Here is a 23574-nt window from a genome sequence, read left to right on the forward strand (position 1 = left end):
GAAAGACAGGACAGGGAAGGACAGGGCAGGGAAGGACAGGGCAGGGAAGGGAAAGACAGGGCAGGGAAGGACAGGGCAGGGAAGGGAAGGACAGGGCAGGGAAGGGCAGAGCAGGGAAGGGAAGGACAGGGCAGGGAAGGACAGGGCAGGGAAGGACAGGGCAGGGAAGGACAGGACAGGGAAGGACAGGCCAGGGAAGGACAGGGCAGGGAAGGACAGGCCAGGGAAGGACAGGGCAGGGAAGGACAGGGAAGGCCAGGCCAGGCCAGCTCCATCCGTCCCTCAGGGCCCGGGCCGTGCCGTCCCTCAGGGCCCCGCGGCAATGCAGAGCCCCTCAGATCGCTCCCCGCTGGCAGCAGCGGAGGTTTCAGCGCACAACAGGAAGGCAGAGCCCGCTCGGGGAGACTCCCTGAGGCCGACTGCAGCCGGCCCGAGTGTAAAATGAAAGAGAATTTGCATATCTCCCCATTTCACCGAGCCGCGGCGGGGCGGCCGGGCCGGGGCGGTGTCTGTTCTCCTGCTGACATCAGAAGGCCGGCAGCAGCGCGGCACCTCGGCCGAGAAATCCCTGAGCAACAACATGAAGCTCCTTCCCCTGCTCACAGCCCCGTCCTGCCTCACGCCCCCGGGGCCCTCTCTCTTTGTACAGCAAGTGATGAAGTTTTTTTTTCCGGATCACATGAGCCAGGATGAAGGGGGAAAATCCTGCCAGGAGCAGAGATGGGCTGCAACTTGAAGCCGACCGAGGGGAGACACAGATCGGTGCCTGGAGAGCTATATAAGAATGTGCCAGCCACCAGAGCAAACACTTTCTCAGGAGAAGGACTCGCATGAATCAGCCATGAATGTGAATGAAGACACTGTTTCCCGGAGGCTTGGAGCCACTAACAGAGTCTGTTTGTATTTCATCATCGCCGTCCTGAGCGCCTTGCTCATCTTCGCCTTGGCCACCATCATGGTCCTGGTCGTCCAGAGGACGGTAAGGGATTGAGCCATTGCTTCTCTCTTCTCTTCTCTTCTCTTCTCTTCTCTTCTCTTCTCTTCTCTTCTCTTCTCTTCTCTTCTCTTCTCTTCTCTTCTCTTCTCTTCTCTTCTCTTCTCTTCTCTTCTCTTCTCTTCTCTTCTCTTCTCTTCTCTTCTCTTCTCTTCTCTTCTCTTCTCTTCTCTTCTCTTCTCTTCTCTCCCCAACTCTTCCCTTCCCTTTTCCATCCCGTGGCCAGAAGAACAGTTCCTATCTCTGTTATAAATCACACACATATGAATTAGGGGAAAGATGAAGCACAGATAAAAGAACTTCAGGAAAAGAGGACCTTTCTCCACAGACAACCTTTATTCCTGACAATTCCTACTCTGCAAATGGAAAGAGAAAGCTCCTGATCCAAGGTGCCAAGCAGCCTCTGTCCCTGCTGGTTTGGTGTGTGTCTCCTGTTGGTTCTTTGGAGAGCAAACAAGTGTTTGAGAGGGTTTTGTCTGCTCTGGTCCCCTGAAATGGATTGCAGCAGGGGACAAGCCACAGCTCTGTGTGCCATCCTGTGCTGCTGCCTGCTGATGAGGGGAGGCAGAGCTGTCCTGGAGCACCCAGAGCACTGGTGGGGGCCAAGGAACCCCCTCGTGCCCCCTGTCCCCTCAGTCCTGCCTTGGGTGGGATTTTTAATGCACCACCAGAGTTTAGAAAGGATATCAGGGACACAAGGTCACACACAAAAACAACTCTTCCCTCTACCAGCAGTCACTTCTTAAAGTAAAAAATTGCTCTCAAATGGATCTGGGGCTGATGGGGAACCAGAGACAGCCAGAGCAGAGATAGATGGTTGTGAGGATAAAAACTGAATTTTGGACCTTGTAGATGCATTCCCATCAACTTTACCAAGGTAAAATGCCGGGTTAAAAGTTTTATAGGCTCTGAAATCTTATTGCAAAAACCAAAGTGCTGAGGTACCTTCACTATTGTTCATAGAGGGAGAGCTCCAGCTCAGGGCTGCTGGAGGAACTGGCCATGGAAAACAAAATATGATCCTTGGACTCAATATTTTCTCTTGCTAAATTTGCCCTGTGCAATTTGTGTGCCCGTGTATGCACATTACCCAGAAATTAAACCAGGAAGGCTTGACTGATACTCCTTCAAGAGAGGAATCAGTAACTGTAATCAGTGTTCTCCCAGAAGAGAAGCACTTTGAGGACAGTTAACATGAGACATGAGCCTTTTTAAGTGAGAAATAGTGGGATATCAGGGGAAATCTTTAAAATAACAGTCGAGGTAATTACAGACTTGCCACAGCTTTGCTGTATAATGAGGCTTTCATTTGTACTGATTATGGAAGCCAGCATTAAATCACCTCTCCATCAGGATAAAGCAGTTACAGGAGTTGCCAAAGGAACAGGATTGCTGAAAGAGCTAAGGTTTTGACTTAAAAGAGTAATGACACCATTGCAGCTGCTTTGAAAACAAGCTTGGCTGAAGGAGGAAATACAAAGCTGAGGGGTGTGAGGAACAAATAAAATCAAGCAGCAATTTTACGCTTTGAGGAGAATTTGGCAGTAAGACACAGCTTTGTGTTTTGCTCTCAGGGAGTTCAGAGGCAGAGCAGCCATCGCCCATCTGTGGCTGCTCCTGAAGCCCCAGAGCAGAGAAGGAGTGTTGGTTCTGGGGGACAGGCTCCACAGGGAACTGCAGGCTTGCTCCAAAACCCCCTCAGCCCTTGGCTGCACTGTCACAGGCTGGGCACAGAACCTTTTGGGAATCAGCCGTGGTTGGGCTGAGCATCCCCAGCACTGCCTGCCAGGACCTCAGGGGCTGGGGGATCCCTGGAGCCCTGTGCACACCCAGCTGCTGTAGGGATCAGACTTATTCTTCGTTATTTTCTATATAATATGACAAAAAAACCCAACATTTTGTGTGATTATCTCCTTGGGACAATCAGCTTTTCCCTCCAGATGTTTTCAGCTGGATTGTGTGAGGGGTCCCTGAGTTTAGGGGCAACTTCCCATCCTCCTTATGCTGAGCTTTTATTTCCCTCTATTCCAAGGGGGGTTTGAGGGTCACAGGGACAATGCAGGGCTTGCACCCCTGGGTGCCACAGCATTCAGAGCCTTGTGGTGACAACATCACACTGTCCCTGCCCCCACCACAGGCTGCCTTTTGATGAATTCATAATTGCCTAATTGAAGTTGTAGGAAGACAGACTGGAAAAGGAAAATCAAACTCTGCAGAAAGCAGGCACTTGCAGCCCCCACAATCTGGGTGCTCCAAAGAAAGGAAACGAAGAAGGGGAAAAGGCAACTATGATTCAAAGCTGCTTCTCTGAATCCTACAGCACCTCTGACAGACATTACCACACGTCCCCACTTTCCAGCACCCCAAGAAATTTCCTTTACGCCCTGTTTTTAAGAAGGGTGGCACAGCACGTTACTGCCACATCTGGGAAGGGTCAGTTTTAGAGCTAAACTCTGTTTTTTTGGAATTATTTCCAGTGCCGAAGTCAGTTCATTTCTTCAGCTCTCATCTGCAGAACCACTTGGCTTCAGGCCATTGTTGATCTTTCACAAGTGACTCAATTTTCCTCTGGGATGAGAACAGTCTCTGTAAGGTGGTCTGGAGCCATCATTTTTCTTCTTACATTGTTTATAAGTGTGTTCAACCCTCCCCCCCTCTGCCTGCTGCATTCACTGCTGGATGTATGTGTATATACACACCCCTGGAGATTCTTGTGCCTATAGAGAGGGAGATGTGAAACCAGTGACAGAGAATAGGACAGGGAGGGCTGGAAAATGTCATTTTAAGGCACACAGACCCTCACAAGTCTGGTGCTGTGCAGGAAGGTTCATCAAACACTTGGGCCTCCCATTACAAATTCTGTGTGACTGTCCAGAGTCCGCTGACTGGGTTAGTCCATCACTGCTCTGGATTTCGTAGACTTCAGATATTAAACCTCTAAATTGTGTGAGAAAACCTTTTCATCACCAGTGTGGTGAATAGTAAAGGTCAGAGCAGGTTTTGCTATTTGCTGATCTGCTGTTCAAGGCTGTTAAGAACCTTTAGCAGTAGGTTTGTGAATGACTCATACAGCACCCAGCAGGACCCTGCTCTGTTCATTGGGGTTTTATGTCTCCTAAAAACTCATTTTGGCCCCGGGTGCCCCACTCAGGCAGCCCCCTCTTGTGGCAACCTTGACAGACAGGAAAATAAAAGAAAATTTTAAAAATTAAATTAAAGTAAAGTACTGAAAATTCTTCTAAAAGCAGATTTCCCACTCATTGAGCACCACAGGAAATCCACGGAGGCATTTTAGGAGAAAACTGCCCTGGGCCAGCTCTTGCTCTGGGTGTTCTGTGCAGTGACAGTCACCTGCTGCCTGGAACTGCCACTTCAATAGCTTTGGTCAGCACAGGAAAAACTGATTTTCACCCGGGGCCCAGGGGACAGTGCTCTGCTTTCTGCACTTGTCAGCCTGGCTTCAACCTTTGCATCTCAGCACCTCTGGACGAAATGCCCCCACCTCCTTCCCCAGCCAGAGCTGGGTAACAGAATAAATCCCACAATCATCGAAGCTGGAAAAGACCTCCAAGATCATCAAATCCAGCCTGTGCCTGGTCCCCACCTTGTCCCCAGAGCACTCAGTGCCACCTCCAGGAATTCCTTGGGCACCTCCAGCGATGGGGACTCCAAACCTCCGTGGGCAGGTCCAAGCCCTGAGCACCCTTTCCATGGGGAAATTCCTGCTGAAATCAGGGTGGTTTGAAGCTGAGCAGAAACACAGGAGAGCCTTGGGGCTTCTTTTTAACCTGAAGGGTTTCCTTTGAGGGCAGGGGAGCAAAGAGCTCTTCCCCCTGGAGCTGCCATGTGGAGATGCCCTTGGGGAGCCCTGGCCCAGACCCGTGATGGGGCTTGTGGTTTGGGGGAATTTCCTTGGACTCTCTAGAGGTAGATAAAGACTCCAAAGAATCCCAGACTGGTTTGGGTTGGAAGGGACCTTAAAACTCATCCAGTGCCATGGGCAGGGACACTTCCCACTGCCCCAGGCTGCTCCAACCCTAATGTCCAGCCTGGCCTTGGGCACTGCCAGGGATCCAGGGGCAGCCACAGCTGCTCTGGGCACCCTGTGCCACCCTCACAGGGGTCAGAGGTGTCTGGTTCAATGAATGTTCACTGTTGTGACCCAGGAATTTAGAATGACCCTTTAGTCTGCCTCAGCTTGAGAAAATTTCTTGTGAAATGATTAAGAGAAAGAAGAAATAAATCACTTTCACTGGCACCTGATTATCATTTTCTCTAATAAAGCAAACTCAAATTATTCTGCTTGCTGAGTAAAGACTGAGGTCCTTCATCACCAGCCCCAAGATCACTCTAGACAGGGTGAAATGTGTTGTCTTGAATATTTTCTGAGCTGGCACTGGAGAATTTAATCTGTTTGGGCTCCTCCTGTGTGTGTCTTTGCATTCCAAATGACAGCACTACATGTGATATTCTTGCTGCTGGAAAAGAAAGAAATAATAGCAGTAATATTTCAAAGGATGTCCTAAAGGTTTATTTCAGTATCTACTCAGTTGTCACTAAAATAAATTGCTTTGGTCTGTGCTGGTTTTACTCTCTGGGAGCCTTCCCAGGTGAGAACACAATGCCTGTAGTCCATTTTAATTTGGTTTTTATGCCTCGAGTGTGGAGCAGGCTCTGAGCCACCAGCAAGGCAAACACCTCCCTGGCTGATTTCATTGAGTGCAATCTCACTGGGGGCAGAGCATCCTTTTTCTGTCACCTGAAATATCCTGCATTCTCCACAGAGAGCAGGAATGTTGAGATATTGCACTGAACAGCAACACTTCCCTGTGCCCTGAGTGTGTGTGAGACAACAGCCCAGGGCAGGGGCAAAGGAAGGGGCTGACAGGTCCTGGCAGAGATTCCTGGGGGTGCTTCCCAAACCCTGCTCACTTTAACATTTGGTGAGCCCTGATGAGATCCATGAGAGTTCCCAAGGGAGGATCTTGTGTCAGGGACAAAAAGCTTGGAAATATCTGTTTTTTTTTCAAATTACCTCTCCAGGTTCCTGTTCATCCTGCACAGCTCAGGAAGGAGGAATATTGGCACTACAGTGACTCTGCCGTGCCTTACACAGGTGTGGGCAGAGAAAACAAACCTATTACAGATCTCCACATTCCTGGAGAATCACAGAATCATTTAAATGGGAAAGAGCCCGAAGATCAGTGAGTCCAGCCATTAACCTGTCACTGCCCAGTGCTCCTGGGGGCAGCTCTGCCACCTCTGCAGGACACACAGCATTTGGCACCAGACCAAAGGATGACAGCTCTTTGCTGGGAGCAGGTGCAGCTCCACACTTCACTGCTGTTCAAAACACGGCCACGTGAAGCCAAAATCTAATCAAAAACCTTCCTAAAGATTTAAAATTAGAACATTAAGTACCACAGACAGACCCAACACAGCTTCTCTCCCTGTGCAACCACTATCCTTCTCCCCACACCACCTGTTTATCCACTTCACACGCAGAAATGAGGGGTTTGTGCTGTAACACCACTCTGGATGGAGCTGTTCCCACCACAGGGGTGCCCAGTTTCTCCCAGGAGATATCACATGTTCACTTAAAGCTGGTAGAGCTTCCCAAATTTCTTCTTGCTGGACGTCCTGGTGGGTCACTGGCCAGGCTCCCCAGGGAAGTGCTCAGAGCACTGAGTCTGCCAGGGCTCAAGGAGGAGCTGGAAAAGGTCTTTAGCCCTATGGTTTCATTTTAGGTAAGTGAGGAGCAGGGAGAAGGATTTGATGATCCTAATGGATCCCTCCCAACCCCAGAGAGCAGTGTGCTAAGCTGGGCCTGCCCTGATTAACCTGCACAATTAGTCCAGGTGATTTGTATCCACGTGTGAGGAGCTGGTTCAGCCCCGGCTGAGCAAACCCCACTCCTGACACTGCAATCCCTGTGGGGTCACCCAGTGTGCCACTGAAGGGATGTGACGTTCAGTGACCAACTCCCAGTGCTCTCGTCAGCTGTTGGGAGAACATTCTGCTCCCTGAGGGCGTTGCTGGACAATTATGAGCTGCCAGGAACTCTGGGGTGTGTGTCTGGGTGACAGAAAGGTGTCATCAAAGGAGTCGTGCTGCCATTCACCCCTGCAGCTGGTTTTCTGAGAATTTCTTATGTCATGCTGACTGAGCATGATTTCCTGTGCCATTTTCACCCCTGGTTTTACATCTCAGCAAGAAGCAGGAGGAGAGGTGAGGCAGGACATCACTGCTGTGCTCAGACCCGTTTGGGGCTCGACAGCTTTAATGATCTCTTCCAGCACTTGACTCTCCAGGTTGCCCAGTCCTACTCTCTCCTCCTCTCTCCAAGCCTTGCAAACCACAGAGAGGGACTTTTAGGACTTGTCCTTCTGGAAGAGCCCAAACAGAACCCATATAATTTTCTTACTGCACTGAGAGAATCTGGCTGCGTCAGAAATGTCGATTTTCTATGTTAGAAAAAAACCAGAAATGTTTCAGATCCACAGCTGCACATGGAATGTGTATTTCCTACACCCAGAAGAATCCATCTCTTCTCTTTCTTCTCTTTCAGGCAGCTGATCCTGCCATGGAGGGCGTCAAAAACCCCATCAGGACAGGTAAGAGCCCTAAACAATGCAGGCAATTTGTCGTATCTGCAATGCAAATATTGCCCAGGGTCACAAATAAGCCAACTGTGCACCTCTTAACATTTCCAATAAAGGCTCCTCTTGGTGAAGAGACAAAGTAGTAGTAAAAAAATGAAACTAAAAAAAAGCCTTCAAATTACTCAGTACATCCAGGAACCAGTGCTTGGCTGAGGAAATAACAAATATTTCTGACTGTGCCCTGGGGTGTCTATTCAAAAGAGCTTTTCGCCAGGAGATATGAACATCACTCTGATTTTAAGGTCTTATTTTAAGTGCTGGGTCTTGCAAATGTGTGTAAAGTCCTCATCTTCACGAGGGAGGGGAGAAAATGTGTTCCACATATTCCAAAACAGCTCCTAGTTTGAGGGGGAAAGGGAGAAGGGAATGGCTGGGTCGAGAAGGGACAAGGGGAGAAAAGCAACCAAAGGCATAAAGCAAGGCATTAAACAGGCAGAGTATGAGCACAGGGAGGCTGAAATAAGAAAATCTGTCTAGGAGAGGAAATTCACCCAGATTCTGCTCTGCCTCAGCACAGCTCAGGACTGTTCATGCCCTTGGCCCTGCCTCACCTGCTCTCAGCACCAACGTCTGACTCCTGCCAAATGCAGGTTTGTGCCCAGTCCCAGAGGGCAGGAGATGCCAAGAGCCTCCAGCACTGCAGGGAAATGAAGTTCTGTGTTCATCCAGAGGTGGAGAATGGGAGATTGGAGGGCACTGGGATGGTTCAGCTGGAGCAGAGTGAGGGCAGAGCTCCCCGGGGGCTGCAGCTCCTCCCGAGGGGCAGCTCCAGCTCTGCTCTGGGCCAGGGACAGGAGCCAGGGAAGGGCTGGAGCTGGGCCAGGGCAGGCTCAGGCTGCAGAGCAGGGAAAGGTTCTTCCCCCAGAGGGTGCTGGCACTGCCCAGGCTCCCCAGGGAATGGGCACGGCCCCGAGGCTGCCAGAGCTCCAGGAGCCTTTGGCCAGCGCTGCCAGGGATGCCCAGGGTGGGATTGGTGGGGTCTGGGCAGGGACAGGGGCTGGGCTGGATCCTGGGGGTCCCTCCAGCTCGGGATATCCTCTGATTCCTTGACTCTAAGTAAGAGAAGCCCAAGGTCTGGAGAGCCCCAGCCCCACAATCACCTTTTCTGCAGCTGCGTTTTTTCAGCATTTGGGCACCCTTTATTCCGTTCTGGGTAACTTTGAATCCATGACTCTCCCACACTGGGATTGTTTCTCAGCCCACAGCTCCCACAGCAGTCCCTGCGTGTCACCATGTCCTTCCTGAGAGCTTCACATCTTGCCTGGCCATCACTTTTTATATGTTTTAAAATTCCTGTAACCTGGAGGAGTTTTCTCCTTAGGCTCTCCCTAAGGCATGCTAAACACACACTCTGCTCTCTCTAGCAACCTACACATCCCCTTAAATCTTCTGAAGTCTTTCTCAAGTCTTTTCGTGCTTTATTTTGTGCCTGAAGAAGCTCAGAAATAGAGCAGGATCTCAGGGTGTGGAGCCTTATGATCCACAGAGGAGGAGCCACAGAGGTTGTACCTGTAGGTCAGTACTTTTCAAAACAAAGCAAAAGGGGTAGGGGCATTTTCAGGGCAGGGAGAGAGCTGTCACTGGTCCAAAAGTCCATTTAGAGTTATTTCTATTTCTATTTCTATTTCTATTTATATTTATATTTATATTTATATTTATATGAAAGAAAATCATATCTATACATATACATATACCATATATAAACTATATATAGCAACCAGATACATATATATTTATATATATTTATATATATATATGACTTTATTTCAGCTCAGGCAACTTGTGCAGTTATTTTTTTCTCCTCACCAGCAGCTGGCTGGTGCCAGGTAACAGCAATGTGCTCTTCTCCAGGTATGGCCAGGATGCTGTTTCACCAGCCAGAACATTTCAGTCTTTAGCTCCATATCAATCCCAGGCATCCTTTTGCTCTGAATTTCCAAATTCTGCTGCTCAGTCTGAGATGATGCCATTACTGGAGGATGAAAGGGGAGCTGGCAGTGAGAGCCTGCCCAGGAAGAGCTGCTGAAAGCTGGTTTTAGTGGATTTAATGTTCTCCCAGCCCAGCCCTCAGTGCCCATCAGTCTCTATTGGAGAGTAACAAAACATTCAAGTGTGAGCAGATTGTCAGGGCCTTTTATTTTCCTCTTAAAATGCATAAAGCAGAGCTTATTAATTAATATACCCAGTGGGTAATCTACTGAGGGCCCCTCACAGGGAGCTCTGTCAGCTGCTGCCTGCTGGCAACCAGGCAGGGACTTGTGGCTACTGCTGCCAGGAGCAGGGGGAACACTCAGGTGGGGACTGTGCTGAGGCTGGAGCTGCTGTGGATTAAATTTTGGATCCATTCTGCCTCCCAGGCAGCCCAGAGGGAATTTGGTGTGTTTGTAGCCATGAAGCAGGGCTCCTGCATGGTTAGAATTGGCACGGGAGAGAAAACCCACGGATTGAAAGTTACCCAGAATGGAGTAAAGGGTGCCCAAATGCTGAAAAAATACAGCTGCAGAAAAGGTAATTGTGAGTCTGGGACTCTCCAGACCTTGGGCTTCTCTTACTTAGAGTCAAGATCACAGAATATCCTGAGCTGGAAGGGACTGAAGGGATCACCCAGCCCAGCCCCTGTCCCTGCCCAGACCCCACCAATCCCACCCTGGGCATCCCTGGCAGCGCTGGCCAAAGGCTCCTGGAGCTCTGGCAGCCTCGGGGCCGTGCCCATTCCCTGGGGAGCCTGGGCAGTGCCAGCACCCTCTGGGGGAAGAACCTTTCCCTGCTCTGCAGCCTGAGCCTGCCCTGGCCCAGCTCCAGCCCTTCCCTGGCTCCTGTCCCTGGCCCAGAGCAGAGCTGGAGCTGCCCCTCGGGAGGAGCTGCAGCCCCCGGGGAGCTCTGCCCTCACTCTGCTCCAGCTGAACCATCCCAGTGCCTCAGCTGCTCCAGCTCCAGCTCCAGCCTGTGTCAGTGCCACCATCTCAGGGATGCTCTGGGGGACAAAACCCCATCCCTGGAAGTGTCCCAGGCCGGGCTGGACAGGGATTGGAGCACCCTGGGATGGTGGGAGGTGTCCCTGGCCATGGATGAGCTTTAAGGTCCCTCCCAATCCAAACCAGTCCATGATCCTGTGACACAACAATTCTGTGCCAGGTCCAGCTGAGGTGGCTCAGGCAGAGATTTCACTGAGATGCCAACGGGCACCAGCCCAGACCCAGGCACAGCACTGAATTAATTGTGTCTTATTACAGCAGGAAAATGCAATGATTTAATTTCAATCTCCAATGAGATTGTGTTCTATTGTTAACTAAACACCAGTGGGCACTAAAGCAGATTTATGGGATGTTTCCAGCCCTGACTCAGCTGTCAGACTCCAATGGATGGGTGGCAGGGATCCACAGGCACAGGCTGAGAGCAGTGCGGTGTCAGCTCATTAAATGTTTGTGTGAAAAATGGGATCAGTCTCCTCCAACCCTCCGTGCCACTGTCGGTGCAGTACCTGAGCAACGAGGGGAAGGAATTAAATCCATCACAAACTAAGTGTTTGTGAAATGTTCTTTCTGTGGAAGCATTTCTCTGCAGAAACTCATCCCCATTTCACAAATGACAAATCATGTATTAGTCTGGATCTGAGGGGTATTGTTATGTTCCTTTTTTAGAGGGAAAATGAACTCACAGACAAATTGATGACCTGGAAAGGTACAGCCCTTATCATCTCTTTGCTGGCCTCTCCAAGCCTCATTTCCCTGGGAATTGTGTAACCCTGGGCTGATGGCTTTTCTTGTTATTTGAGCTGCAAAGATTTGGTATCAAAATATCTTCTCATTTACAAAAGCAAAAAAACCGAAAATCCTGCAGATACAAATGAACAAGCACACACACTATATATTTGTAGGTATTTTTCTTTGGCACTGCACAGACCAGGAAAAGAAATCCAGCACCCTGCTCTGAGGTGCAATGGGAAAAAGGTTCCCAAATAAAACTCTGGCCCTGAGAAATAATTATAATGCAGGTGACAATATTATATTAATAGCACAAACCTGCTACTGTAGAGAAAATCAGGCTGAAGCCAATGAGCCAAGGAGTCTTTTCAGATTTGCAGCAATGTCTCAGAGGACAGTTTGGCCTTCTGCAACTAAATCTGATCCCAACACTATGAGGAGCAGCTGAGGGAGCTGGGACAGGGGCTCAGCCTGGAGAAAAGGAGGCTCAGGGGGGACCTTGTGGCTCTGCACAAGTCCCTGACAGGAGGGGACAGCCGGGGGGGTCGGGCTCTGCTCCAGGGAACAGGGACAGGAGGAGAGGGAACGGCCTCAGGCTGGGCCAGGGGAGGCTCAGAGTGGACAGCAGCAGGAATTTCCCCATGGAAAGGGTGCTCAGGCCTTGGCAGGGGCTGCCCAGGGAGGTTTGGAGTCCCCACCCCTGGAGGTGCCCAAGGAAGGGATAGAGGTGGCACTGAGTGCCCTGGGGACAAGGTGGGGACCAGGCACAGGTTGGATTTGATGATCTTGGAGGTCTTTTCCAATCTCAGTGTCCTTGTGGTTCTGTGATGACATTGTGGGGCATTAGATAACAATCCCATCACGGTGGGTTCCTCAGAAACAGATATTTCACACTTTGGCCATAAAGGTTTTTCCCTTCTCAGCCTCAGCCCAGGGAGGTGTCTGTGCGCAGAAATGTGACCCTGCCTGAGGTCTGTCTGTCCTGGGAGGTCAGGGCAGAGGAGTTGTGCTTCTCAGTTTGAAAATCTGGGCAAGCCTGGGCTTGTAAATGCTACAAAGAGTGCAGAGTCCTCCTGCATCCGGGGAAATGCCCCACACACATCCAGAGTGGGCTGAGGGCTGAGCTCATCGCAGATGGGATGATTGGTGCTGCTCAGAATGCTCAGTGTTGGCTCTTCCCTCTCTCCAATACTTAAACACAAGCTAAAAGTGAATATATATAAATACATATGAATACACACACACACAAATATATATGAACAGCTCATGACATTATGTGACCTCTGCTACACTGACAAGCAGGCAGAGACGTGAAGAGTTTTTACTGAATGTTACACTGGAACTCCACAGGTCTGGCAGTATTCAAGTGTGCAGTGAGGAGTTCATAAGAGGTTCCTCCTAAATTTGGTGGGGGGGAAAAGGGATATTTCTTTGGTTTCTTCTTTCGGAAGGAAATTTGGCAGCTGAGTTCAGTCACCTCCAGACCAGAGTGGCAGCCCTGGGGCTCTCAGTGTGTGTGTGACAGGCACAGCCCAGAGCTCTGTCACGGAGCCAGGAGGGGGTGTCACACAGCTGCCACTTGTCACAGCATCACAGGCTGGGCCAGTCCTTTGGCTGCTGTTTGCAGGGCACTGAACTGGCAGGAGAGTTCAGATTAGCTGCAGGGACTCCCTAAAGTCCCTGTAACTAATTTTCAGACTTTTCATGTTTTATTTCTCAGACTTTATGCTGCTGAGAACTAAAATGAGGCAAATTCTGCTAACTCCAGCTTGCTGACAGAGTCGTGTGACATCACCTGGCCTAACCATGAGCACTGAAATCCACGGGGGTCACAGAGGAATCAGAAGCTGTTTGCTGCCTGCTTTTACTGCTTTACTTCATGAAATAATTGAGGGTTTTGCCCTGCTCCTGTGCCTGCCCACACTCAGCCCCCACCCCCATGGCAGTGGAATGTCACCAAGGGATGGCTGGGAGCAGGACAAGCCTCAGGAGCCCCACTCGAGGGGCTTTCCATGTCTGGTAGCAGCACCTTCCATGCTGACAGAGCCACTTTCAGCTCGTGGTTTCAGTGCCCTTTGCTGGTGCTCCTGTCAGAGCCATCTCTGAGGTGGGGAAACTGAGGCAGCCAGCAGAGGGAACTTTCCTCAGCACAGCCACATCCTCTTGGACCGGTCTGGCAGCAGCCCTTGTGTCCCTGTGTCCCTGAGCCCTGGGCTCCCTCCTGCCTGGACACGGGGCTGCTGTGTTTTGATGCTCTGAGACATCCTCAGGGGTTCATTTTGCATCTCAGGGGGAAATCCTGGGGGCTCAGTGAAGTTGCAGCTTCTCTGAGATCCACTTCACAGTCCTGTTTTACAACTCCTTGGGCTTGATGCCTTGGGAAGGCTGAGCTGGAACAGAGACTGAGCAGAGCCACAGAATAAAGTAGATATTTACTGAAAGGCCTTTAGGGTACAGCTTGTGCAGGACAGAGCCTGACACCCAAATGGTCACAAAATGCTCACAAAATGGACAAACAGTCAGGAGGTCTCACAATTTTATAAGTTTTGGTTTATTTGCATATTGTGGTTTAATTGTCCCATTCCAGCTCCAGGCTGTGAGGTCCCATCCTGCTTGTTCCTCCCTCCAGCCCACCCTTGTTTGTGCCTTTGGGCTGAAAGTTGTCCTTGGTGTGCAGCAGGAGAAGGATTTGTTTTGTGTCCCTGCTGTGTGCAGAGCTGAGTGACACTGACTGTGAGCTCAGAGCTGCATCCCTGGGCACCACAGAGTCTGAAATACGTGAAAACTCAAACTTAGGGCACCAGGCACAGTGGGGAAAAGCTGCATGAAGCTCCTGGGAACAGCCAGGCTCTTTTCCTTGGGGCTGCACACTCTGGATGCCCATCCTACTGTAGAAGGGGTCAAAAAGATAAAAATAAGTGACCTTTATACCTTCTTTGGGGCTTCCCCCTGACAACCCTCCCATACCAGCAGCTTCCCTTGAAGGAGCAGATGTGCAGTGTCTGTCCCTCACAGCCCACACTGAATCCAGGGTGGTCCCCTTGGTCCTTAACCCTAAATGTAGCTTTGTCTTTCCTCCTCCTCGCAGTATTTTTAAACTCATGTAATCCCACTGATTGCAGAGGGATTATCTCTGATTTACACCATGACTCGTGCAAAGCCAATTAGGCAACGTGAGCACGTCCATTGATCAGTCCTGGTAAATTCAGCCTCTCTTGGCTTGAGCTGAAATGTTTCAGATAAAAGAATCAGCTTGAGAAATAAAAGCAGAAAACAGTTACAAGCTGCCTCAGCAAAGCGAGGACCAGATCTGTCTCTTTACAACAATTTTTTTTTTCATAATTTCCCTTCTGACTAATGCAGCTGATGTCACCGAATTTAAAAGCAGGCACACCAAATTTGCTGACACCAATAAACGTGAAGTGCAGCTCCAGAAATGCAAAGTGCAGCCAGGTCAGAGAGGGGAGATCTTTAGAGGTGCCAGGGACACCCTGAGCAGCTCAGGCCCCGAGGTCAGGGCAGGTCTGGGCAGTTTCTGGGCGGGTTCAGCACCTGGCTTGGCAGAGCTTGCAGGGCTGCAGCCTGCACAGGCTGCTTGTGCAGCAGGGGATTTTCAGCCTTTGGAGGGTAAACCCCCTAAATGCCACTGAGTTTCTGTAAATAATCTCTCCCTTCCTGCAGGACACATGGACTGTGAGTGGGTCTGGGCTGTTGGATGTGTTCAGCTTGTTATCACCATAACAGCTTTAGCTGAAATAAGGGCCAGAAGGTCTTTTTGCCCATCCTATGTCATATCTCCACATCTCTGCAGTGCCTGTGCCCTAAAATACTAGATTGACATGACTAACACCAGGAAAGCTGCCTCTGGTTTTTCTTTGGGGATTTCCAGAATGGTGAAGGGACTTGGGTACACAACTTACTCATTCTTGGAGAGCAGTGAGCTCCTGCTCACCACAAAAGTCCTTAAACTACTAAAATCAGAGAAATATTGCAATTTTTTCAAGATATCCACAATTCCCGTCTCCAGTGCAAAGTGCAAAGGGTGCAATGCACACCTCACCAGCCTCTCCAGCCAGGGGGACTTGGGGACAGCTTCTCCCTGATTTATCTATCCTCATTATCAAAGACTCCCTTAGAAATGAGGTCATCTAGATACAGCAAGAGTCTGGAGATTTGAATCTCTTATCATTACCCCCAGTTTCAGGAATCCTGTGAAACCTAAGATCCTTATCTCACTCTGCATATAAATAGAATTCTTGTTAGAATCAAGATCACAGAATATCCTGAGCTGGAAGGGACTATAGGGATCACCCAGCCCAGCCCCTGTCCCTGCCCAGAGCCCCACCAATCCCACCCTGGGCATCCCTGGCAGCGCTGGCCAAAGGCTCCTGGAGCTCTGGCAGCCTTGGGGCCGTGCCCATTCCCTGGGGAGCCTGGGCAGTGCCAGCACCCTCTGGGGGAAGAACCTTTCCCTGCTCTGCAGCCTGAGCCTGCCCTGGCCCAGCTCCAGCCCTTCCCTGGCTCCTGTCCCTGGCCCAGAGCAGAGCTGGAGCTGCCCCTCGGGAGGAGCTGCAGCCCCCGGGGAGCTCTGCCCTCACTCTGCTCCAGCTGAACCATCCCAGTGCCTCAGCTGCTCCTCATGGGCCCTCCAGACCCTTCCCCAGCCCCTTGTCCCTCCTCTGGACACTCTCACACCTTTAGATCTTTCTTTTATTGCAACTCTCAAAATTTGCCCCAGGGATTGAGGTGAGGCCACAGCAGCAGAGAGCAGAGTGGGACATGTGAGGATCATGACACAGCATCCAGTGTTGGGTTTTAGCAGGACTTAATTTTGTGCATTAACTGGTCCTTCAGACCAGTTGTAGGGTTGGGAGTTATGATATCAGTTTTATAAACTGAGTCGCAGGAAAACTCTGGAGGTGTGTGTACCCTGGGAGAAGGAGCCCAATTTGATAAGGCTTTACTAAAAATCCTTCCTGCTTTATTCTTGGTGTTAAGCTGTGGAATGAAACAGAGAATTCCCAGTTTGCCATTGGAGCTCCTGGGCACTTCCACAGCCATAGCAGGGCCAGAAGATGTAGAGAGGAAATGCCAGGAGAAATAACCATTCACCTGTCAGGCTGCAGCACTGGGATATTCACTATTTTCCTGAATCTTTACCTTGTCTGAGTGTCCATCCACCTGCAGACATTGGGGACAATTCTGTGTCGTACAGAATAAAGACAGAATAATCACAGAATCATTGACTGAATCCCAGGATGATTTGGGTTTGAAAGGACCTTAAAACTCATCCCATTCCACCCCCTGCCATGGTCAGGGACACCTTCCACTATCCCAGGCTGCTCCAAGCCCCAGTGTCCAGCCTGGCCTTGGGCACTGCCAGGAATGGATAATCCATGCCATTAACTGAACATCCAGTAGAGTGGAAGGAGGAAAAACTTACAGAGAGGAGATGGCAGGTGGGCGTATGGACGGAAAGGAGGTGAAACGCAAGGAGGAGAAGTGGGGAGCTGGGTCTGGGATGCAGGACGTGGATCACAGGGGTGCAGTGTCGGGATGCCGGGGCTGGGACACCGGGGTGCGGGGCCGGGATGCCGGGGCTGGGACACCGGGATGCGGGGCCGGGATGCCGGGGCTGGGACACCGGGATGCGGGGCCGGGATGCCGGGGCTGGGACACCGGGATGCGGGGCCGGGATGCCGGGGCTGGGACACCGGGATGCGGGGCCGGGATGCCGGGGCTGGGACACCGGGATGCGGGGCCGGGATGCCGGGGCTGGGACACCGGGATACGGGGCCGGGATGCCGGGGCTGGGACACCGGGATGCGGGGCCGGGATGCCGGAGATGGGACTGGGCTCCTCGGTGCGCTGCGGCCGCCTGCAGTGCCGGGTACGGCCGTGGGATGGAGCCGTCCCCGCGGCCGCGGGTGGAGCAATTCCTGTGGCCGCGGATGGAGCAGTCCCCGCGGCAGTGGGAGGAAACGACCCCCGCATCCCGTGGGATGGAGCCGTCCCGGCGCCGCGTGGGATGGAGCAGTTCCCGCATGCCGTGGGAGGGAACAGATCCCTCGGCCGTGGGATGGAGCAGTCTCCGCATCTCGTACAATGGAGAATTCCGCAATCCCCGCATCCCGTGGGATGGAGCCGTCCCAGCATCGCGTGGGATGGAACAGTCTCCGCATGCCCTGGGATGGACCCGTTCCCGAATCCCGTGGGATGGAGCAGTTCCCCAGTCCCAGGGATGGAGTATTTCCCAAGTCGCGTGGGATGGAGAAGTTCCCCAGTCCCGAGGGATGGAGTATTTCCCACTCCCGAGGGATGGAGCAGTTCCCCAGTCCCAGGGATGGAGTATTTCCCAGTCCCAGGGATGGAGTATTTCCCAGTCCCAGGGATGGAGTATTTCCCAGTCCCGGGGATGGAGTATTTCCCAGTCCCGGGGATGGAGTATTTCCCAGGTCCCGGGGAATGGAGTATTTCCCAGTCCCAGGGATGGAGTATTTCCCAGTCCCAGGGATGGAGTATTTCCCAGGTCCCAGGGATGGAGTATTTCCCAGTCCCAGGGATGGAGTATTTCCCAGTCCCAGGGATGGAGTATTTCCCAGTCCCGGGGATGGAGTATTTCCCAGGTCCCGGGGATGGAGCCGTCCCCGCGGGGCTGTGCAGGGGCAGTCCCGGTGCCTTCCCCGTCCCGGCGCTTTGGATTTGGGCCATTCCCGGGGCGCGGCTGCTGCCCTGGGCTCGGACCCGCGAGGCTGGGGCGGGCCCGGCTCGGCCTCTCCAGCAGCAGCTTTGGGGTCCCTGGTGCCCAGAGAAGTCCCTGGATCCCTGGCAGTGCCCAAGGCCAGGCTGGACAGGGCTTGGAGCAGCCTGGGACAGTGGAAGCCCATAGCAGGGGGTGGCACTGGGTGGGCTTTAAGGTCCCTTCAACCCAAACCACTTCAGGACCATATGAACAACCCAAAGTCCTGGTGAAATCCACATTTTAACCGTGAGGGAACAGAGCAACATGCTAAAACTACTCAAAGAGCCATTTTCAGAACTATGTTCCACTTAAATGTTTAAAAGTTTTCTGTAATTGCACCATAAAATATAACCTGGGTTAAATTAAATTAAATTAAGCTTACCTGCACATAATTTCTGTTTCAGAGAATCAGAGAATCCCAGACTGGTTTTGGTTGGAAGGGACCTTAAAGTTCATCTAATTCCAACCCCCTGCCATGGCAGGGACACCTCCCACTGTCCCAGGTCACTCCAAGCCCCAGTGTCCAGCCTGGCCTTGGGCACTGCCAGGGATCCAGGGGCAGTCACAGCTGCTCTGGGCACCCTGTGCCAGGGCCTCCTCACCCTCACTGTAATTCCTCCTTGTATCTATTCCAAATGCACTTTCTTTTAATTTAAAACCATCACTCCTATTTTTAAGAAGCAGGGTAAGAAATTAAATTTTTCACAGCTGAGAGCCGCAATCTGCCAGAGCTTTCAGTTGTTATAGATTTACCAGTTGAGTGACACTGCCCTGAATTCCCTGGGCAGATCAGATATTCTCAGCCAAGGAGTAAGAACCATGCTGGAAGTGGGGTGCCAAGTGCTGGCTGCATTTTACAGTACCAAAAAAATAGAGAAAATGTTTAGGAACAATGAGTTAATCTGTTGTTTTCTTCAGGGAACACCTTTGAAGATTATTTGAGGATCCTACAGAGTGTCCCACACAAGGAAGCTGCTGCCTACATGAGAGGTCAGTGAGGAGTCCAGGGTGTGGGAAAGGGGTTGGGGAAGGGAAATTTCAGAGCTGTCTGAAAAGCTGCTTATGTTGTTCACATTGGGTTTAGTGGAAAATAGCTTTTTTGTAGTGGAAAATAGCTTTTTTGTCCATATGGGCATTTATAGGGAAAAAAAAATTCCTTAGCTCTCCTGGAATGTGGTTGGCAAACCTCTATCTGATCCTAGAAACATCTTTTTTAAAACTTGATGAAAATAAAAGGAAATAAATATTTACCTTCTGCACACACACAGAGGAATGTAAATCTCCACGAATTATACAATCTCTGTGAATATGGAGAGCACATGAATGTTCATCTCTATGAATTGCCTGATTTCTGTGAATATGGAAAGCACATAAATATTTATGCGTGTGAATTCCCTTCAAATGCCAAGTGGGGAAATAATGGAGATGAACATTCATGCATTTTTCTGTCCTGGGTTTCCCGAGGGCTGAGTAAATCCTTGGAATTTTCAGTGCCCCACCTCCACATGTGAGCTCCCAGATGCCTTTCCGGGGGTTTTCTTGGAGTTTCCTGCAGGAAACCACTAAGCAAGTGTCTCCTTTTAGCAGGAAGCACTGCCGGAAGTGTCCCAGGGCTGCGGGGAGGTCTGTGGAGCTCAGAGCTAACAGCCCTTTGCTTTCCTTCCAGTGTCCAGCACAATGAACAGCTCCAGGCTGAGCCTGGTGGAGAAGGGGCTCTGTGAGTCCATCCAGTGCAAGAGCCAGGAGCTGGTGATCAAGAAGCAGGGCATCTACCTGATCTTCTGCCACTTGAACTTTCTCTTTCCCAAGTGCTCCAAGAGCCCCATCGACCTCAAGATCGAGCTCCTGGTGAACGACACGGTGGACAGCCAGATGTTGTCCACACTCTGCACGTCGGAAACGTGCCAGGACAAGACTTTTAAGACCTTGCTCCAGCTCCACTTGACACACCTGAACGTGCAGGACCGGATATCAGTGACACTGAACCACCCTGAGTTCCTGAACGACGTTTCCCTTCCCAACGAGAACGTTCTCGGGGTTATGAGGTACAGCGATGGGCTGTGAGCAGCTCCCTGACCCCTCACTGCTGCCCAGACCCTTTCTCTGAACACCAGCAGCCTGCTTTGCCTAGGCACCACCTTGGTTTAAACTTCCCACCTCGCCTCATCCCTAAGGTGAACGCTCACATCCCTGGGAGTGTCCCAGAAAAAAAGACACTGCAAGAGCCACACCTGACAGCTGCCCTGGCTCCAGGTGGGATGCTTGGACTCTCCAGCACATAACCCACAGACCCACCAAAGGTTCCTCTGTGCAAACACAGACTAAAACCCAGCCAGATCATGGCAAGAATGCACAATAAGGAGATTTTTAGGGTCATAAACTGCTGGCTCAGCTCCTGTGCTCAGGACATGGGGAAATCTCTTTAACTCGATTTTATGGAGTAGTGTTTTAACCTGGTCTTTCCAAAAACCCAACAGTCAAAGGCTTGTAGTCAAAGCTTTCCTTTACCATGGTCACACAATCACAACTCTGGAGTAGATTCATGATACAACAGCAAAAAATGATGTAATTATTGACTCTCAGGCTGGTAGCTAAACTCTGGGGCAGGACATAGGAGATACGGGATTTACAGGATACTTCTGGGCTGCATTCTGCTATGGACTTTATGCCATTTCCTTCAAGTGTCTTCCTTGTCACTATTTATCCATCTTTTCTATTTAAATATAAAGCTCTTTGGGACAGAGACTTTGTCTAAGCAGAGTGCTCAGCCTCTGAGTTCTCCCCTGGGGTTCTCAGACCTTTTTCCACATTGAATATTAGAGCAGCAACAGAGCTGCCAATCTGGCAAATAGCAAAGTTCATTGGGATGCATTTTCCTGGAGTGCTGCCCTGCCAGTGTGGCAGTCCCTGTGTGACACAGAGCATACCAGGCTGGAAACCCTCCTCCAACACCAGCACTTCCCCAAAGCCCAGACTTTCCCAAAGACAGTTTCAGCTGAGAGCTGAGATGTTTGAGCAGGCCAGAGGAGGGTATTTGGGCTTCTTTGGCTCCCTGGAATGTTTGGAGAATGCAGGACAAAAGGAGAATCTCAGGCCCTCTTATTCCATGAATTGCAGTAACCCAGACATTTACTTGCAATTTCATCCTTACAGTGTGGGGAGGGACCCAGATGTTGCCAAAGCTGGTGTAAGCTCAGCCCTTCCCTTTTTCCCTACATCTCTGGGACACCAGGAAGGTCTGCTGGCAGCACTCTTGGAGTTTTCCCCCTTGCACAACTGACATTTTTCTATGATTGGAGCTTGGCAAACTCTCCACAGCAAACATTCAGTCACAGGTCGAGTTTCTGGCTCCAGAAACCCGGCGGTTTATCCTCCAGGCTCAGTGGATGCTGGTGCCTGATGTAGCCCAGTCTGTGTGAGCACACTCCAGATATTCCTCAGAGCAGTAATTTTCTTGTTTTACATCACCAGAAACTGATGGTGCATTGCAATGAGGTTTTTTTCTCTCATCCACCAGGTGACTTCAAATTACAGCAGACACTTTCCAAAGGTCAGGAACAACTGATATGATTCACTGCTAGAGATACCCACTTTCTGTTTTGATGAACATTGCTGCAAACAAAAAATTCCTTTTGCTGTTAATGACTCAAGGAAAAAAAAAAAAAAAAAAAAAAAAAAAAAAAAAAAAAAAAAGAAGAAGAAGAAGAAGAAAAGAAAACTAAATCAAAAAGAAAAAACCAAACATAAATTGTTTTATTTCTTTTTCCCTTAGCAAAGGGAAATTCATTTCATAAGAATCAGCTGACCCTGCCTATGACTTTAGAACCTCCTCTGGCATCTCCTTACCCCTCTGGGCCCTATAAATCCCTGATGTCTCTGAGCAAGGTTCTTAACTTTTATTTGCCTCCCCTTTGATACACACAAGCAGTTTCCAAAGAAGTTAAAGCAAGCCTGGCAGTGAGGGATCACAGCTCCTGAATATAGAAGCAGTCAATGAATGAAAATATGCATCTCCTCACACATCCCAACACTCCTCCTCTCCCTCGAGGCTTGGAATTGAAAGAGAAAGGGCAAACTTTTAGAAATAAAGCAGCTCTCCCTGCAGAGGGTGATTTTATTCTATTATTTTGCCAGATGGAGAAAATCCTGACAAAGCAGTGCTAAGCTGCTGAGCCCCAGGCACTTTAATACCTCTGGATAAAGAAGTCTGGCCTCTACCCCACTGCCTCTGAGAAATCAGAATAAATTATAGCCAGAAAGAAAGCCCATCAATAGTGGACAATATCCCCATCAGTTACAAAAATGTTAAATAGCTTTCACTGAAGCAAGGCTCTGAGCCAGGAAGACTTCAAGTCTTTCATTCCTTTTCCTTCTTTAATATGTTTTATCCCAAGTTTTATTAAGCAGGTCATTTTGGCAACAAACTGTATTTAAAAAAACTATCCAGGCTGGTCCTTCCCACAAGGATGTGTCTCTCCAGCAGCACCAGGAGCAATTCCCTGTGGGGAACAGCCCCATTTGCAGCAGGAGGGGCATCTTCTGAGGAACCTCTCCTTGCTCTGGCTGCCCACCACAGGGCCCAGCCCAGGAGAGGGGAGGGATCCTAAATGCACTGAAGGTGATGTCTTTTGGGGCTACCTAAAAACAGAGACCAGACAAAATGAAGGGAATAAAAAGCAGGTATATTTATTGAAGAGAATTCAGGTGGATTTCAGGCAGACCAAGCCCCCCAGGGGCTGCACCCAAAATGCATGGCAGGTCACAAGTTTTCACACTTTTATCAGTTTGAGCCATTTGCACATTGGGGATTAATATTCCAATTCCACCTTCAGGTAATGAAGTCATTTACCCCCAGTTTTCTCCCCCCAACTCACTTTAGTTTCCATCTCTCAGCCTGAGGCAGTGAGGGGTCCATGATCCCCAGGCCTGGAGAGGAATTGTTGTGTCTGCCCAAAGTGGGGCAGCAGCAGCTCACACTGTGTGTGGGGTTTGGAGTTCTACACTAAAGAACTGCAGGGTTAAAAATGTATGGAATATATAACAGCTGAAATATAACAGCATCAAAGTCATGGAGAAATTGGGTAAATCCCCCCCCCAATCCTCAGATGGGGCAGATGTGGGGTTTTCTGTGCCTGTGTGTGATTGCCAACTCCACCAGACACAGGGAGCAGCAACAATCCCACAGCTCTGCCCTGTCCAGGGGTTTGGGCCCTCCCCAATCCCTGATAAAGCTGAACTCTTAATCTGATATCTGCTTGGCCATGGGGCATCTATAGGATTTATCCATAATCTCGGTTGATAGGGAAAAACAAATGCCTATTATTGGCTTAATTCTGTCTGTTGTTAATTGCTGTAGAAATTCTTAACAGGGACTTCAATAGCAGTCAAGCTGATGTAACACTTTTCCATCCCAGCTCACCCGGGGGCAGCACCCAAAATCTGATCAGGTTTAGTATCAGAGATCATAGAGCT

General features: G+C 50.2%; 1 protein-coding gene across 1 annotated transcript; it reads left to right on the top strand.

Annotated features, from left to right (window-relative positions):
- The first annotated feature begins 549 nt into the window (after positions 1-549).
- TNFSF8 (TNF superfamily member 8) lies at positions 550-20845 on the top strand. Its single transcript, XM_066332470.1, has 4 exons — positions 550-979; positions 7563-7608; positions 19021-19092; positions 19769-20845. Exons 1-4 carry the CDS (start codon positions 785-787, stop codon positions 20164-20166), a joined length of 711 nt encoding a protein of 236 aa, XP_066188567.1. The 5' UTR covers positions 550-784; the 3' UTR covers positions 20167-20845.
- The last annotated feature ends 2729 nt before the right edge of the window (positions 20846-23574 follow it).

Source organism: Sylvia atricapilla, chromosome 19, assembly GCF_009819655.1.
Source record: "Sylvia atricapilla isolate bSylAtr1 chromosome 19, bSylAtr1.pri, whole genome shotgun sequence".
NCBI lineage: Eukaryota > Metazoa > Chordata > Aves > Passeriformes > Sylviidae > Sylvia > Sylvia atricapilla.